This window comes from Aplysia californica, unplaced genomic scaffold (assembly GCF_000002075.1).
Source record: "Aplysia californica isolate F4 #8 unplaced genomic scaffold, AplCal3.0 scaffold00047, whole genome shotgun sequence".
Taxonomy (NCBI): Eukaryota; Metazoa; Mollusca; class Gastropoda; order Aplysiida; family Aplysiidae; genus Aplysia; species Aplysia californica.
This window is the reverse complement of record NW_004797317.1, coordinates 1,681,374-1,700,933: the sequence shown is the minus strand read 5'-3', so window position 1 is coordinate 1,700,933 and position 19,560 is coordinate 1,681,374. Positions and strand designations below refer to the sequence as shown.

The 19,560-nt window shown below is 38.4% G+C and overlaps 2 protein-coding genes across 2 annotated transcripts in view; one reads left to right on the top strand and one right to left on the bottom strand.

Moving 5' to 3' along the window:
* Window positions 1–324, top strand: part of LOC101848569 (mammalian ependymin-related protein 1-like) — a 6,445-nt gene extending 6,121 nt beyond the window's left edge. The window contains exon 4 of the mRNA XM_013079286.2: window positions 17–324. Coding sequence (XP_012934740.1) covers window positions 17–261 — 245 coding nt within the window. The 3' untranslated portion in view covers window positions 262–324. The remainder of the gene's footprint in view (window positions 1–16) is intronic.
* Window positions 325–3,323: 2,999 nt separating this feature from the next.
* Window positions 3,324–19,546, bottom strand: LOC101845606 (S-adenosylmethionine synthase). Its single transcript, XM_005092514.3, has 8 exons — window positions 19,376–19,546; window positions 15,377–15,577; window positions 14,801–14,925; window positions 13,814–13,957; window positions 12,729–12,947; window positions 10,264–10,446; window positions 9,642–9,775; window positions 3,324–7,103 (listed from the first exon to the last, which is right to left on the bottom strand). The coding sequence occupies exons 1-8, from the start codon at window positions 19,464–19,466 to the stop codon at window positions 7,001–7,003; spliced, it is 1,200 nt and encodes a 399-aa protein (XP_005092571.1). The 5' UTR covers window positions 19,467–19,546; the 3' UTR covers window positions 3,324–7,000.
* Window positions 19,547–19,560: the final 14 nt, after the last annotated feature.

Below are 19,560 nucleotides of genomic sequence, written 5' to 3'. Positions count from 1 at the left end.
CCCCCCCCCCCCCCAGGAGAGACGTGGATCGGCGTGTACACACGGCTGGACTGTTTCCCCGTGCTCACCACAGTGTTTGACACGTACTGGCGCAATAGCTCCGTGACCACATACGCCTACGACATGACGGAAGGGCTCACAGACCCCGACAAGTTCGTCCCGCCCTACCCCTGTCAGATTGGCCGGGTCACAGAAGCGTCGCTCAGCGAGAAGGGCCAGCGTCTGCTAAATCTCTTCAAAGACAAGACACAGGGAAAATAGTTTTAGTAGAGGTTTTACGGCGCTCCCAACTGCATAAAGTCATAAGAGCGCCAGAAGATTAGAGGAGTTACACGAGAGTAAAAAAAGAAAAAAAAGAAGGGGAGATCAAGACGATAGATGTTTGATAGGAAAGAAGGAGAAAACCATACCGAGCACCTGCCAACCACCCACTCTGTGAAGATACACCAATAAACTTTTACAGTTTTAGAAATAAAAAATCGTTTAGTTTTTGTAAGTTTTACAGCACGTGCAACAGAATTAGGTCATATGTTAGTAAAGAACTCATATTATTATGTAGATCATACAATGCCAAAGATTAGACGTGTTACTAAAAAGGAACATGTAAACAAAAAAGTTTAGTTCACCTTTAATAACTCAAATATTTCATATAGGTGCCAGCATTTTTCACCATCTAGCATAAGGCTATTGTCAGAATAAGCATCAATGTGTACTGCTCTTTTGAGTATCTATATGACTCTAACGGTCTTGTAATTAAAATCTTGTGTGTGGTTGAATAATGCATCTGATGCGAATGTACATTTTGTCAGCTTTACTTTTCTTTTCATATTGAATTTTAATGAGAGTAATATATTAAAATTTGTATGTATACCTGTATGCGTTTTTAGAGTCTTGTACAGACAAGAAAAATTTCCCTCTGGGATAATAATGTATTATCTTATCTTATTTTTGTAGGATCAGTAGGCCTATAAAGAAATCAGACATTTTTGTATTCTCTGTGTGAAGACATCAAAATTTTAAAACATTACTTGTGCACAAATAATAATAATAATAGCGAAAGAGTTTTCTTTTTTAACGTAAGGGTAATTGCCTGTAAACAGGCTTTTTCGCCCTCAAGTTTCTAATTTTTGAGAATGTACTTTCGTTCATGCCCAAATAGCATGCTCTTACTTCATAGGATATAGGCGTACAGTGTATGAAGCCAATTTATTCTTTATCTTTAAACTGGATGCTCAAATCCACTACTGATTTACAGTATATATGTAGGTCCTACAACAATAACTTTTAATTTTACAAGATGTTTTTCAATAAGATGCAATTCTACATCATTTGTTCGTTAGTTTGTCTGAGTGAAGAGAAGCACAACAACACAATAGAGGTCATTTGGTGCAGGGAGAAAAGTAAGATAGACTAAAGAGGCAGAGAAAAAGTAAAGAATTAGACGTGTTACTAAAAAGTACTATGTAAAAAAAAAGAGTTTAGTTTTTGGTGCTGGGAAAAAATAAGACAGACTGAAATAACAGAGGGAAAGCAAAGAAGTAGGACCTATAAACCACTGGTTCCCTCCTTAGTTTTAGTTTTAGTTGAGGTTTTACGGCGCTTGCTACAGCATAAGGTCATATGAACGCCAGAAGATTAGAGGTGTTACAAGAAAGTAACAAACATAAAAAAGAAGAAGGGGAGATAAGGACGATAGACGTTAGGAAAGAAAAAGCAAACCACACCAGAGCTCCCACCATGGTACCCTCCATCAAACCACCAACCTACCCCTGGAGCAGCAGAAACTGGTATAATTTTGTTGTTGTTGATAAATAGAGTTCTGGATAAAAAAGTTCCACTTTTATGAATTCGTTTTTAATCAATATCTCATGTTGGAGGATTTAACTTCCTTCACCGAGAAGACCACGCCCGGCGACCAGAAACAACCTACTTCATGACTGTGTGTCAGTCTATAGGCCATACCCAATGTGTCAAAACTATGAGAGAAACATGTGTGCTTTGTTCATCCTTAATTTTGTTTTGTTTTAGTAAGAGTTTTATGGCACTAGCAACTCACAGGTCATGTAAAAAGCCGAAGATAAGAAGTGAACACAAAAAAGAAGGAGAGATACGGACAAAAGATGTTTGATGGGAAAGAAGGAACAACCACACCAGAGCACCCGCCAACCACCCCCAAATGAGAGATACGGACGACAGACGTTTGATAGAAAAGAAGGAGCAAACCACACCTCAGCATTCAGGAATACTCAATTGAGGGTTTGAACCACAGCCATCCCCACTGTACTCCAGCATGATACCAACTGAAGTACCTGCATTCTTAGGACACTTTCATGCGTCCATTCAAGAACCAAAAATAGATAAACTGGCTTGAGCTTTGAACAGAAATTTGTGAGGCTGACTAAGGACAGCACAAGTAGATAGTCAACCACAAGTGTGATGGCCATACCAAATTTAGAAGCCACAGGTTTGGGGCTATGGCCAAAATCTGCTGCTGATATCATGACCTAATGTAGCCTTAAGGGAAGACCCGGGTCGGCGATCCCAGACAACATCGATAAAAATTTTTAAACTATTGAACTTTTGTTTTTGCGGAAAAACATTCTTTGTCATCTGTTCAATCGGGTCACAATGACGAAACTGTTGAAAAAACACCCTAAAAGGGCATTTGAAAAGTGCAAATTGCACTAAAAATCCTTTTTAAAAAAATCAGTTTTTCTGTTTTTTTCAATATCTAGCCTACTCTTTGACATATGTGACCTCCTTGGTGCAAGGAGTTTTAAAAAACTACTGACGCTAGAAGCTTCAAATTTGGCGTACAGGTGCTTTAAGATCTATTCTGGGGATCTATGTGAGTGAATAGGGAAATATAGGTAAGGTGTGGAAATATTCAAATTTTTTGTAATATGTACCCCCAAATTTCGTCAACTGACCCTCGGGGGTCCATTGACTTTGGGCTCACTTTATAGTTTTAAAGTTATGTCAAAATCCTCAAATGGATCCCCAGTCCATATAGGTTTGTACTTGTGAGCCAAATTTCAGGCTGATAATTCAATATTTACTATGAAATTCTTCTGCACTAAGAAACATGGTTTGAAAATCCAAGATGGCCGCAACAGAGACCCATTTTTCAGAAAAAATCAACAAATTCACCCTTAAAACATTCTATTTAACGAAGAACTTCTGGCACAATCACATGAAAGTGAATAAAAGTCCTTCGTTTAGAAAATTTTTTCCGGGAGTGTACGTCTTCCCGTAATCATTTAATACCACAAAAAGGATAACGCAAAGAAACAGCAAAAAAAACAACATACGGAAGTACAAAATGAAATCAAAAGTCCACATTTATTCATACCGGCATTGGTAAATGGATAACATTTTCATTGAATAACCCCAACAAAGTGAATCTCATGGAAATCAGATCATTAAAAAAATAAACCACAAAAAAAGTACCCAAAACAGGTCGAGGACCCAAGTGATCAAAAATCTTTGTTCCGAAATACAACTGGGAACTAGACCACAGTGTAATAAGTTGATACCATGATCAGAAACAATCTGGTATGACTACGTAAGGGAAGCTGATTAAAAATAACAACTCCACAAAAACAATAGCAAACAATAAGTATCTAAAAGCCGAGCGTACACAAAGCTACTACAGCAAAATGAACAAACAGTGCATCATTATGTGACCATGACAATAATCTTTTAAACACATGCAGCTTTAATTCTGATTTTGTTACATGTGGGCCTACCACACCAGCCACTCAACTAGCAATAAGTAGGCTATGCTTTTCGGTCTTGTTATGAAAATGATACTTCTGCGTAATGGAAGAACCTCGACGAGTTCTTCCTATCTAAGAGAATGACTTTATTTTTGCAGTGATTTATCAAAGCCATAAGACGGTCGAGCAGTTTAAAATGAATCTCACGTAAAAGGACTTCCGGCACAAGGAAAGAGGCACCGCCTCAAACAATGCACAATGCCTTGATCTAACTGAGTCTCTACCTCTGAAATGTCCTGATCCTAGCACAAATCGCTGGTTTCACTTTCTGACAACAGTGTTCACCTTGTAGAGCGTAAGGAAAGAAAAGGCAGGGGGAGCCGACACAACAACATCCACATTTTGTCTACAACAGACAGGGAAAACAGTAACAGACTAACAGGAGGAGAAGCAGACCACACACAAGTACCTACTAACAATCCGCAAAGAAAAAGAATGTGAACAGATGTAACTCCTCTTTGATAGTTCTTATTTTCTTTCAGGAGGGCACATTCAGGCTTGAAACGCGCATGATAAACGGGAATCTCTCCAGGTCAGACTTGTTCAAACACTCCAAAACAAGATTTGTTCTGATGAGGCTGACTAATTCATGATCGGCCTCAGCCACTCGGACATGAATATAAACAACATGGCTGTATAAGTGTCGTGGCTCAGATAAAACAACAGCAAGTAAGCAAAACTGGAGCACAAAAATGCACACCAAACCAAGTCAGGACAAAGCTGTAATTAAAGAGAGCTACGGGAAAAATATAATCACATCCTGGTTTCAAGAGTACAAAAAAATATAACCACCATAAAAGACTTGCAAAATCAAGGTTAAAAAATTCCAGTGTTCAAAATGACAAGACGTTCTATTAGCTTGTTCTCATGCAGCCCTAAGTAAATAATTTTTCATTTAGCTTAATCATTGCTACATTAAAGCAATCTGAGAACCGTTATTGAGTCTAAAATCAGTATAGTGCTTTGGAAAATACATTCTTAGTACAACAGCAGCACACCATAAGCCCAAACTTTTGGGTACTTCCTGCTATACCTCAGTTGACAATAGTCTTCAATACTTGGTGTCTCTGCAATGAATAATTAGTTAGTTTTCTTAATAATAATTGCTTGATACTGATACAATTTTGACTCTGTTGCCATCCAAATAGCCACTAGGGACCGTTGAACATCTATCTATAGCAGTCTGCTGATTCTGAACGTCGCCTGAGCATCTCTAACCTGGAAACCTGTACTTCTATCTTCAACTGTGAAAGCATTCTTCATTAGTGCGACAGTTTCCCTATCCGAGAAATTAGGAGCAAGATATTACATACCCTTTAGTCAGGAATGCAACATCAGAAAAGAATCCCAAGACATTCACAGACTGAGCTTAAAAAACAGAAACATTAGCACCAGAGTGAAGCACCATGCCTCTTGCAAAAAGTGGCTTCCCAAGAATTATATTCCAATAACACTAAACCTCAGTATTTTGTAAACACGATTCCAATACCTAATTCAACAGCAAGGCAAAAAAAACCAACAACAACCGGAAACTCTTAAGCAGCTTCTCCTCTTCTGCTATCAACTGCCCTATTCAGAGACAGAATCTCCATCCGACAGCATACTCTGCAATGGCCCAAGCAGCCTCTGTGCATTCCCTTACCCCTTTTTCCTGCACCAAGCAAAAATAATTTTTAAAATTACAGTGGGACATTATTTACATACTCCTGTGAGTCAAAAAACAAGTAGTGAGTAGTGTTTCAGAAAGGGGATCTTTGAACAGGATAAAGAGTTAAAGGGAGTTTAAGTCTTTGAATTTGCTCCAAGAAGTTCTGAGAGCAAAGTCTTGTTCTTCAAGGAATGGCACATACAATTCAAAACTAAAAATAAAAAACAAAACTGCATTGCACTGAATATTTCTGAGACCTGAAACATTTGACACAAAGATTTTAACAGGTAATCTAGTTATCTTTTAAAGATAAAAATTTCAGGACAAAGATGAGTATATTAATTAAATGGAATCATAATCATGAAAATGAACTGTAAAGTAAAAAGATCGAATGTCAAATTAAAATTCAGACATATATATAAAGTAAAACAATCAGACATAAAGCTTGGCTCAAATATTTGTAAACAGAACAGGCAAGAATATCAGATTTCACCTTTATAGACTTAAGCAAAAGATGCAAAGTTCATCATTGTTTTGAAACACCAAAAAGTCATTGATTATTTTGAAATCTTCTGACATGAACAATACATTAGCACTTACTACCCCTCGAATACAAGATGAGCAAACATTTTTTAAAATTAAAAAGCAAAGAGGCAATTGTGTTTTCAGCTTCTTTCTGACAGCAAAATAATCAACAAATTTAGTACACTTCAAGATGGATTCGACAGGACTTGCAACAGAATGCAGGTAAAAAACGACTATGGACATAGTAAATGTGCCTCATAAAAATTAATGCCAAAAGGCGTATATGGCCACGAAGATGAAAAGTAAGCTCCAACAGATATTCTAGTATCAAAAACAAAACAAGCAGCAAGAGATTCCGTTGACGATTTCAAGAATAAATCTGAGCATCTGTGATCCATTAACATGTCATAACAATAGTGAGCATATAATTTCCACCAAATTGAAGTTGAGATTCAAACATGCCGTTAATGTGAAAAAAACCCAGCGAAAACTTATTTGGTAGGTGTACAAAAACTAGTTATTTTACCAAACATTTCATTAACGGTATAATTAGGATAAAAGAGGAAAAAAAAAAATCTATTATTTTGAAAAACAAACAAATATTACCAGTACTGAAAATCAAGAAAAAGAGTTTGACTGTAAAAAAACTTGCGCATCCAATTTTATGAGCCACAATATACAGTATTTTTCTGGTTTCAGCATGATTGTTCTTTACATGATACATATATTGTATCCTGAATCTATGGTGAAAACATACTTAGCCTTTCTACTAAACATACTATTTAGAAAGCGAAGTAAAACCAAACAACAACAAAATAACTAGCAAAACTAATAAATACATCTAAGTGAATCACTTATTCCTCTTCTGATTTGCTACAGTTCACAGACCAGGATAACAAAACAGATATATTATTCCATCAAAGCAGGAACTTACACAGGACTAAAAACAAGGTTATACTTAGCCTATGGAAAAGAAAAATCCTGGAAATGTGCCTAAAGGTTTCAAATATGCAAAGTAACTATGTGGTTTGCATGTCCGTGTAACATCTCAGAGAACCAGCCGTTTGGGGACCTCCCACGAGAACTCCGGCCGGCCAAAATGTCCGTATGAAGCCGTCTGCTGAAAGATTGGCTTCCTCAGGTCCAGCTCACTGTGAGAAAAATAAAACATGCCATGTTTTGCCTTGAAAATGTTAACAAAGTTATCAAATGTGAGGCAGTGTGGTGAAATCAAGCGCTTGTCAAAATAATGTAATCAATGAAATCCGCATTTTTCTGGCTGTTGGGCAATTTTTTTCAAAATTTCTTTTTTACGCTCAATACCTGCTATGTCCATTTAAGAACACATTTCTGAGTGGACTTTTCTGAACAACGTACACCAAAAGCACAAAAAATGTAAATTTGCAATTTCCAAGGACACTCAAGCTTTAGAAGTCATCAAACTTTTGCTGCCATTTTTTCGTTAATCTTACCTCTGACACCAGGCTACCCCACCACCTTTAATCGCAAATATCTTGACTTTTGTTTAACTCTTTAAACCCTGAGTTTTTTCCACCGTTTCCCAGAGTTTTTTCTACAGTCATCTAAGCCTGGTGCACTATTGTCTCATTATACCCCCAAAAGCTTGCCTCCAACTTCTAAATTGCGAAAACAAAGGTTTAGTGGTTACTAAAAAACTTGGATTGGGAATAGTTCCGAAAAACAAGCAAAAACTATCACTAAATGAAACGAAACAGTTGTCACTAGTATCGGACGGGTTTAAAGAGCTAAGATAGATGTGTATTTTTTTTGGCCAAATGCAAGACGAACAAGCTTTAAGATGATACTAATATCTTTATAAGCCCCCAAATAGACAAGCGCCTGATTCCACAGCGTCGTGACACATATAGCTCTCCTGTGAGACCTTTGTGGACTTAATACTTCTCTAGTTATTCACAAACTGACAGCTAGTGATCTCTTCACCTATAAACACACACAAAATATTGAACATGTATTTCCCCCCATGACTTCACAATGTAAAGTAACATCCATGCAAATGATAGGTCCCAAAAACAATTCTATCGCTTTGGAAACTAAAAGGGGGAGATGTAAAATGGGACATAATCCATAATCCACCACAGTTGCTTGTCCATTATCATAACAGAACTCATTAGAAGAAAAGTGAGTACATGTGAGTTTATGAATCAAATAAATAATAATAACAGACGAAGACATACAATTAACAAGACAAGTTAGACAAAAAGGAGAAACATAGCTGAGGCCTTTAACAAAATTCAATATTATATTTTACCAACAAATGTGAAAACAAAATCTATAGAAAGGACACACAGCCAAAAGAGATGGAGAACCCGTTAATCTTATAAAACATACTGCAAACTCTGTGCCTCTTCATTTTTGAAAGGCAGGAAGGAAAAGAAAAAAGAGTAAGGCACATTCGAAAACACTGTAATGCAGTAAGACACAGAATTCATGGAAAATACAAGACAAAAGTCTCCAACAGAATACTAAAAGGTAAACGTATCAACTATCGAATTTGGAGGATGCCAACAAATGGACACTCGTGTAAATATTTAACATTGATGAATTTAGCTAAATGATATGATGAATTTAGAGTTGATAAGATGAATACAGAGGTAATTGATAAGATTGATTAGAGTTAATGGATTAGATGAATTTAGAGTTAATCGATACAATGAATTTAGAGAAAATGGTGAAATGGTATAGGTTTATTATAACGCCCCCTATCAACACTATTTGGTTATTTAAGAGGCGGGACCTCCGAGTTTAACGCTCATCTCCAAGAAGACCGAACCAAATGGGAAATTCAAGTAAAGTGTCTTTCCCAAGATCATAACACTGGACTGAGCAGAGGATCGAACCCCCGAACCCACAATCTCACGATTGCGGGTACGGTAGCCTAACCTCTAGGCCACCGATGCCACTGAATTTAGAGCTAATTAGTAAGAAGAATTTTTTGAGTTAATTGAAGAACCAACAACAGTCTAAATTGTCTAAGATGGCCACCCATTGTTGAGGACAAAAGAGCCAGTCTTCGATGGATATCTTACACAGCATCATTATAATGTAAAAAATAAGCAAGATAGGAGATGGGAAGTGGCTGTTTGTACACGTAATTGTCTTAAACCGGTGGCCATAACAGCGGGCTCGACTGTATTTCTACATCCGATCTAAAGCCAGTTTAATGCATAAATATGAGGATGAGGAAATTAAAACATTTACTTTTCTTCTTGTGTGCTACAGCTCAAGGTGGCTCACAGAAAAAGTTTCTGCACGGAGTAGCTGATATAACATACAATCACTGTTTATCCTACAAATGAGTAAATAAGATTGCCTTTCTGGCAGCAGCAGAGCCATTTCAAAGTTGTTCTTTATCTTAACAGCTCAGTATTCCTTCCAATTAGAGTTGGCATTCATTCTGAATTTTGGCAAGTTAGGTTCCCCTTTCTTCAAAATTTAATAGCCACGCCCAACATGAACAAGGGATTTAAAAAATGTAAGAAAATGAGCTGATCCTTTTCACCTTAAAAACAGGGGTGTGAAAAGCCTGAGGGGAAAAATCCGTCATTCACTTTCTGACTGAAACCCAGACTCAAACTACATGTTTTGTCACAAAATCTCAAGGCTAACAAGCGTTTACTCAACTGAAATCTTGCCGAGCGAGTACTTACTTGACAATTTTTCCAGGTCGCAAGTCAAAGTTCTTCTTGATAATGGCCAATAATTCTTCTTCACTTTTAGACGAAGTCCCAAAGCTAAAGACAGTGATGGACAAAGGCTCTGCAACTCCCATGGAGTAAGAAATCTGAAGAAAAAAAAAAGTTTTCTTTCAGGTCCAGTCTGGTAAAAATTTCCTTGGTTAACCTAAGTTCATTAAGCAGGAAAAAATAGGTAATGTAGCAAAATAGGAATAACATTTATTCAGGAAATGGTGAATAAACACTGAACAATCTCTGCAAAATTTCAAAAAAAATTTTCTTTTCGAAAAAAGGTACACTGAGAGGAAGTACACATTTTCTATGAATACAGGAGCCCAGGCCTCCCAGACTGCAGTCCGTTTTAGTTTTGATACAGCCATTTACGTCTGAAAGAAAAGGCTGGTAATCATTTTGCTAATGTTTTAGAACGTGTAAACTGCTGCTTGCACTGTATGCTACCCTGGAAGTCGAAGACGTTTCTGAAATGTGTTGAGGTAATAATAATGGTGAAGCACAAACAGCACTCTGTAGAACTTTTTTATTATTTGTCATTGAAATTTTTAAAAAGGAGAACTCGTATCTCAAACATGATTACCTGCACAAGGGCTCTTCGGCACAGACCAGCCTTCACCAGAGATTTAGCCACCCAGCGAGCCGCGTACGAGCCACATCGGTCAATCTTCGCACCATCTTTGCCAGAGAGAGCCCCACCGCCGTGAGCGCCCCAGCCACCGTACGTGTCCACGATGATCTTCCTGCCTGTCAGACCAGCATCTCCCTGGAGAGACCAGAGTGACATGACGCCCGTCAAATTGTCTGTCTATTTGAGCTCAAGTGAAGTACATTATCACAATAAAGGGAACAAAGGGAGCCAGATCCCCAATGGATGCCCAGGATAAATTGTTCACTAGGTCAGACAAGCATGTCCCTGAAAGACCTTCAGGACCAATGGTCAGAAACTCAGAACAAGTAAGTGTCACTTAGCTCCATTATTTGGGTTTCCAATAGGTGTTCCACATTGAAGTGCCTCTCTCACTGTGAAATAACAACTTCATATCTCCAATCCCATCTAAAATGAAGAGAAGCAAAAACTTTTGGACTGCAATTTTGTGCCTTAAGTTTGAAATTATACCTACAGAGCAACCTGTCTACAGTAAAACTTGCAGTTGCAATCACCTCACTCCACAGAGAGCAACCCGTCTACAGTAAAACTTGCAGTTGCAATCATCTCACTCCACAACATGACTATCCATCTAGTTATCTATATATCTGACCTTCATAGGGAGACAATGGCATCTATTAATCAAAGCTTGACCACAGTGAAAATAAAGGAATAACCTTGCACAAAGCAACCTTTAACCAATCAGTCAGTTCAGAGAGGAAAGGTATCTTTATAAACATGACATCTCAGTTTAAAACGGAAACGAATGAAAAAAACCAAACGTGTAAAAACAAAACGAAAGCCAGGTAAAGAAGGAAAATTGTTCGAAAAGATCAGGCAGCTTTCTCTAACTTGACACTAAATTTCGATCAGAACTAATTTACTGATTCACACATACCTCTTCCATTGAAACAAACTGATATTTACCACACACTCCTATATACGGCCATCATTGTGAACAAAAGGTAGCTGCTAGAAACTGACATTACTGGGAATGGTATTAGCGATAAAATAATCCCCAAAACATAACTTCACGGTATGTTTTAACTATTTAAGAGAAAATCCTTAACATTTAAGTTTCCAAATAAAGTGACAAGTAAAGCACCAACTTCTGGTCTGATAAGAGGGAAGGCATATAATCTTTGACAAAACGACTGGCTTTATATATTATTATGTGGTCTTATGTGAAAGGACAGAAATAACCCCCCCCCCCAACCTTCACAAACACAACAATAATATGCACAGAATTTTCACACTCATTTGCATGGAGACCAAAAAAGCACCAGCAACACAGTACATAAATGTCACAAAGGGCTGTGCTACTAGACAGCTAACAGACATGATATGTCCCTCAAGCTGAAGATGATAGACAATAACAATAATTCAGTTGGCAAATAAAAGATTAACCCCTTTCTTGCCTTATGACGTCACATCATGAAAATACGAAATTTTTAGCACTGTGGCGTACCATATACATCACGGCAGTTGACAAAATTTGCCATTCTTGTTTGCCTATATGATGTTGCACGCACACCACGATAATAACCTGGCTCTAATTCTTCATTCTTGTGTAAGGAGTTTTAGCCACATGCGCTACGTAGATTTCTATTTAATAAATAAAAGATGCACATATCGGTATCAAATTTGCTATTATTACTTTATTGCTAGGCTTGCAGGCGATCGATAAACACAGATCTAAGCTTGTGGGTGTGCTCTCAAAAAATGTAAACATCAAAATGACTCTAAAAAGGTAAATAAATTCACTTTCTGACATAGATTTGCAGGCTATTCAAAATTATGACTAAGATGGGAGGAAATGGGAAATAAGAAAAGTGAGAAAAGAGACAAAATTGAAGACTTGGTGTCTGAAATATGTCACGAGTGCACTAGATCTAGACACTGTGTCCATCAGCACTAAGACATTAGGCTGCTGTCCTGGGTAATGAACTCAGCTGAAAATTAGTGCTGACTGTAGGATCGCATACCCCTTGGCACTGAAAAGGTTAAACATACAATAAAGACAGATGAACGTGCAGTGAATTAATTAGGTGTTACATGCTTGCATGGGATTCTTCCATAAACATGACAGAGTGGGTGGTTGACAGATGCTCTGGTATGGTTTGCTCCTTCTTTTCTGGCAAACATCCATCATCTCTATCTCTTCTCCTTCTTTTCTTTGTATTTTACCCTCCAGTAACACTTTCTTCTTCTTCTTCTTTGGCTGGCCTCCTGCGGGAGGGTGGCAGAACATGCAGTCAGATAGGTGACGACCTCTTTGGGTTTGGTCCGTAGCACATCTGGTCCGCTAATCTTTGGCATCTACAATATGGCCTGTTTGTGTGGAAAGTGCCCTAAAACTTTTCCTAAAACTAAACACGACAGAACTACATGAATAATACCTGAGGCCCGCCGATGATGAAGCGTCCAGAAGGCTGAAGATGGTAGACAGTCTTAGAGTCCAGGTACTTTGACGGGATGATAGGCTTGATGACCTTTTCCATCAGGTCACTCCGGAGCTGCTCCATGGTCACATGCTCTTCATGCTGCACCGAGATGACCACTGTGTGGACACGCATGGGCACTGTTGCACCTCGGTCAATTTTGTATTCCACTGTCACCTGTGAGAGAAAAAAGGAATTTTAAATAAATATTTCAGTTGTTAGCCACCGACAAAAAGACAGAATCACAAATATAACATGGAGTCCACTTATAAAACAATTAATGTTTAAGTATTTTAGACAAGGTCGCCATAACCGTATCAGAGGACAAAAATCAGACTGGTGTGATGACTGTTTATTCAAAAGTTTTATAAGCACAAAAAAATATCTATAGTGACATCATTGACAAGTGTAAAAAAAAGTGCATATGAAGAAAAGTATGTTAAAAGCCCTCTGCCAGCTTTAAGAAAATGCTTATTTCCCCAAACAAAAAAAACTGTTACCAGAGTTAGACTTGCGTTGGGCACAAAGGACAAAGAGCTTTCTGAAAAGCTGCAACTGCAACATGACCTTACACAGAAGATAGTCCAATATTGCATTCTTGCAAGGACTGTTCTCCATGTTGATAATGTAATCTCAGTCACATCTCGCAGCCATCAAGACAAGACAAACCAGGTTTAAATATAGGCAACTGACCACTAAGTCTAGCACTACTCTCATGTCCCTTGGGATCCAAAACTGTGCCCGGTGAAGCATAAAATTTGGTTCCCCCTGGGCAGTTGTCCTACCTGATGAGACTGACCAATGTGATCAGTGTGAATGATCTTGTTGACACATAAAAACAGGACTGACCTTCTTTTTAATGCAAACATCCTATGACATTTCCATAAAAGGAATTTTGCCTTTCTAAGTTGACTTCACCTCGCGAATGTTAGAAGCTTTACAAAAACGAAACAAATTCCAGTTCCTTTCCACAACACACAATTCAACAGCTTTCTAAAAAAAGGTGCCTATTCAATTCTCACTCAGGAGCTTCAGTCTCTCACCTGAGTTTTAGAGTCTGGTCTTGCCCACGCCAGCTCCCCACTTTTACGCAGCTGTGCCATTCGGGCATTGAGCTGATGGGAGAGCTGAATGGTCAGGGGCATGCACTCCTCTGTCTCATCTGTAGCGTAACCAAACATCAGACCCTGGCACACACAGAAAAAAAGGCAGTTGGTAAGTTTTTCAGTACACAAAGTCAGGGGAGCAAAAGAAATACAAAGATGTCTTTTTCAACTCATGAAAAGATAAACTCTGCTGACAACATGGGTAATGATAAGGCTAACAGCATAATGATAATGTCTTAGACACTGCTGTCTGGTGGACAGATGATACACACTTGAGAAGCACTAGAAATATGAAGGAGTTTTATCTGCTGTAGCCTACCCCATGTGCTACTGCACATAATATTGGGTTGGGTTTTTTTTATAGTAGAGGTTTTACGGTGCTCGCAACTGCATAAGGTCATATCAGCGTCAAGGGGTGGATGTCAGCAGAGAAGTCTTTCCAGGAAATTGGGCTTACTCTGCTCACCTCTCCAGCTTCAACAGCACAAAGTCTCTGTTTCGACTTTCAAGGCTCCCCGGAAATAGCGGCTCACAAGAGTGTGACAAGCATACAAAAGAAGTAGAGTAAAATGACGATAGTAAGGATTAGGAAAGAAAAAGCAGCTGTTCCCTGTTGTAGTTCAGGCACAGTTATGAGCATGACATTGTTGAATCAGCCCATTTCTACTGTGCATGAACGAGAAATGTCCCCCACTTTGGGAATGGCCTAAAGACACTTCAGTCAGTGGCACCGCCACGGGAGGGGGGGACGCGCGCATAATACTGTTTGTAACTGTCTCCTCCTGCTTATGTGGAAGTTGAAACTGTCTTTCCATACACCCTATTTCTAGTGTACATTACAGCTATCTGCATTATCAACATGTGCAAAAGTTTTAGAGATCTATAATACCACACCATGGGACATAATAAAGGAGACGTCTATACCTGGTCGCCTGCAGGATCATTTTCTGCTGAGCTGCCGTCTGGTTCCTGGTAATAGTGACTGGAAAAGGAATTTGAATGGGGCTCCTCAATTGCTAGCAGCACATTGCAAGTCTTGTAATCAAAGCCTGAAAAAAGAAATCGTACATTCATTTTCCCTCAAAGATGATGATAAAGGAAACTTTAACACACCCCCCCCCAAAAAAAACCCACAACAAACGAACAAACCTGGTAAATACGTAAGTAAATTATACCTTTCCGAAAGGAATCAACCCCCCCAAAAAAACAACAACAACAACAACCAAAAACAACAGTAACAAATACAAGAAAGGAATAAAAGATTTAAAATCTTGATTGTGATGAAACAAAACTGTTGTGAGCTTCCACATTATGATTGACATTATATAAGTACATGTACATGCATTTCTGTGCTTGTCAACCTTGGCCTAAAATGAACACGAGAAAAGAATTAAAAAACAAAGAAAAAAACAAAACAACAAAAGAATCACACAAATATATACGAATGAGACTGAAACACAAGAATAAGAAATCAAGCTGATACAATAACTATTTAAATACCTTTTGTGCTGCCATCATATCCAATGTTTTTGATGGTGCTCCGTACCACCTTTTGAATATCAATAGAAGCTTTTGAAGCGATGTCTCCACAGACAAAAATCATGCCTGTCTTGGCAGCACACTGGCAAGACACCCTTGCATAGGGGTCAACTCGTAACAAACTGTCAAGTACTGCATCACTCACTTGATCGCAAATTTTGTCTGTGGAAACAAATTTGGGAAAGTATGAATTTGGTTAAAATAACTTTAATACTTTAATGTGCAGAACACTTTGAAACCGGGAGTGACCATTGTGAAGAGTCTCGGGACAAGGAACTTTACCTCAAACTTGGAGCGCTGCTACTTTAACAACAATAAAAGTGACATTATATCATTTTTAAAAGGCTTAAAAATAAAAGATGATATTCTTAATTTGCATTGTCCCATCTCGACTACAGTAGCTACCTCCTTGCAAACGGCAGACAGCAGCAACTCATTGGCTGCTATGCTAATGAAATTGCAAAGAAGTTGCTCAAAGGGTACATTACACTGATGCTGAGCGGGCTTTACTGGCTCTTCATAAAAGCTCAAGCACATCTTTATATAGAATAAGAGCAAGGAAAACAAAAATATTTGGTCATAGGAAGTTTCTGGAAATTTCTGGAAAATGTGGCAGAGGACACTTTAAGACAAGATGAACTCACATCAAGGAACCACTGGAGTCAAGGCCAAAGGATGGCTTTCAGAGAGACTGTTAGGAAGGCTGCCCCTCCAAAGGGACATGATGTAATCTAGAAGAACAAGTATTATAACTAAATTATTATTCTTAATTTTGAAAGCATTAAGATTGCTCCATTTGTAACTCTACAATGTAATGTCTCACTCAAAAGAAGAGCAAGATGCTAAGTGGGGAAAAGTATTTTAATTTCTCAATAACTCTTTGGTCTGCCACGCAGTCTCTGGCTCTGAGAAAAATAGGACAGCCTTGGGGCTAGCGTGTCGTAAGAGGTGACTAAATGACAACACAGGTAGTGCCTCCCGACAAAGAGATACCTGGTCCTCTAGGTTGGAGGTTGGGGGCAGAGCTAGCACCCCTTCCCTATAAAATAAATGTCAAGAAGAGGAAAAGCTCTTCTTGATAGCCTATACCAAATGCCAAGGTGAAAGAGGCGAATGAAGATGATAATTTTTCGGTACTTTCAACCGACATATCCACTGGAACCACAAAAGTGACCTAAAAGGGATACAATTACTTTGAGATACGAGAAAAAGAACACACATTTTTTTAGATACACGCCGCAGTTCAAATGATTTTTTTGCCTTGAGATATATGAGCTAAAATTTCAAATGCAAGCAAGTTTCAATTAAGTTAATTTTCCACATCATAGACTAAGCAGCCGCTACTAGCCTAGGTTAGTTATCGCTAGGCGAGCTGGTGTTTCCCTCTCTCTCTTCTCCATCAATTGGCCTCTTTGACTAGTTTGAACTTAATGGTTTAGTACACTTTATTTCTTCATAATTTTTTTCTTCTGTTATTGCTTGTAAAAATTTCTTGTTCATACACACATCTTTGCTTGTAAGAAACCCACACACAAAAAATAGGGTTGAGTTTAGGAAACTAAGAGTGATATCACTTCATGAGCTCGATCTTGGAACAAGTTAAACTCGTATATATATATATGAATTTTTTTTATATCTGTCTGTCTAGATCTAGACCTAGGCCATAGATCTAGAAGAACCTAGTTCTACCCTGAGCCAAGAGGGTGCTGAAACTTTCCGAAATCACAAAAGAGTTCCCCTACCGGGTCTGTATACTTTGTGACTTTATTCCCGGTTACCGGGTCTGTATACACTCCCTAATTTAATTTGTACTCTAAAACTCATATTCCACGCAAGGCGTTACATGATTAATGATCTCTTCTCAATCTAATAGCATAAATTATACCCTGCCGACCCCACCGTTCGCCCCCACATTCCCTTCGCCAACTCTTTCCAACTCTCTCTCCCTCCCTCTCTTTGATTTCTTTTATTGACACATAACAACAACTTGGGTGCATACGTGAGCAAGCAAATTTCAAATTCTGGTTCACCCACGGCCACTGGATACCTCACAATCGTATTCAGATATTTTAAACATTCTCCTGGTAATAACTCCTTACGTCAGGAGCTTCGTTAAACTGGCCGTTTTCCTCCAGTATTTTTGCAAAGTAAAGTCCAGATGCATGCACATATCTGCGCACGGCCCCGTAACACCAAGCCTCAGCCTCAGCGCAAAGGACGTACGGTCCCCTCCTCGCGCCGAACACTATGGGGGCGTACGGTCCCCTAACAATATAGCCTTTTCCTTATTACTATTTTTCGGAAGAGGCTAGCCGTACTTAATGACGGCTAGACTGGCAGTCTAGCCGTACTTATTCTTAATATGATGGCTAGACTGACCATTTACAAAAAATAGGCCTACTGAATTGTAAATATACATTTTTAGTGTGCAGTACCTAAAGCATTTGTATTTGAGACGAAACCAGGTGCCTTAATGACAGTGTATGTATTTTAAAACCTCCTGTTTTCTAATGTTAATTGGGCCTAAGACCTAAGATAAGTACGGCTTGACTTCTTGTCTAGCCGTACTTAAGTAAGTACGGCTAGACTTCTTGTCTAGCCGTACTTAAGTACGGGTAGACAGCCAGGCTAGCCGTACTTAACTTAAGGACGGCTAGACTGTCAGGCTAGCCGTACTTAATATTGATGGCTGTATTGTAAATGAAATTTTTAGTTTGCAATGCCAAAAGTATTTGTATTTCAGACAAAACCAAAAGGTGCCTTACTGACTTGCATGTATTTGAACCTGAATAATTACTAGATCTAGGTCTAATGAGACCTGTGTACTTAACAGGCTTGAGTCGATTGGGCCAAACCTAGATCTAAGTACGGCTAGACTGCCAGTCTAGCCACTTCGCTATTTTTCAGCTATGGAATAGTTTCGATGAAGATTAGGCTAATAATTTATAACTTTAAGAAAAAAAAAGCGTTAGGCTGATCCTCCAAAACTCTACTAGATCTAGATCTAGATCTAGCACAACAATTGAAGGGGTTATTTCAATAGCGTACCAAAGTCACACTAGGGTAGTTTTGAAAAGGCCAAAAACTGTTTCTCATTAGATCTAAATCTAGTATTGCACTGGGAAAGGCGAGCTCTGAAAATCAAAGATACAGTCTCCACAGAAGGCTGTCAGGGCGCAGTCCCCTTTCTTTTATCCTCCTATGCTAAAATCTCGATTTCCTTTCGCAAATATGGAATTAGGTTAGGTACGTTATTGAAATGACCCCTTCAATTTTGGAGAGGAAATATCTAGATTATAGATATATCTAGATCAAGAATCTAGATATCTAGATCTATACAAGCGAAGTCATTTCATCACACATACTTGGGGTGTGACAAGACAACCGGGCGACGAAATTCTAGATCTAGAATCTATATCAAACAAACAAAAAAGAAGGAGGAGAGATTTTGGCGCTTTTTCGGTAGTTCCCACCCCCCTTATTTGATAGAGCCTGACCTACATCTAGATATCTAGATCTATATACGTTTGATTCGCGGCAAGCTAAGATGTCAAACCTAACAACTGCAAAACATTAAGTTGTGGTAAAATTCAGGGTGGCATGCCCCCCTGAAACCCCCCACCTTGTTTTTATTAGATTGAATCTAGATTCTAGATCTAGGCCTCTATCGAATCTAGATCTAGATCTAGATCTAGATTTCTAGATTCTAGACAAGATTACTAGATTCTACACAAATCAAAATGTAGACAGACTCTAGATATCTAGATCTAGATATCTAGATCTAGACTTTAGATCTAAATTAGATCTATCTAAATCTTGATTCTAGATCTAGATTTAGATCTAGATATCTAGATTTCTAGATCTAGATTCTAGCTAGATTAGATCTAGATATCTAGATCTAGATTCTAGATATCTAAATTGAATTAATAATATTATTAATATAGATTCTAGATCTAGTACCTGGATGACCCTCTCCAACTGATTCAGAAGTGAACAGAAAAGTTTCTTCCTGGGACGGGAATTCGCCAGGAAAATTTGTGTTACTGTCCATAATGTTGTTCAGTGATAAGCTTGTCAACAGCTAGTTTCACCGGCAGGTTCCTGATCTAGTGACTAGTGACAGACCCACATGAAATGAGGTCGAG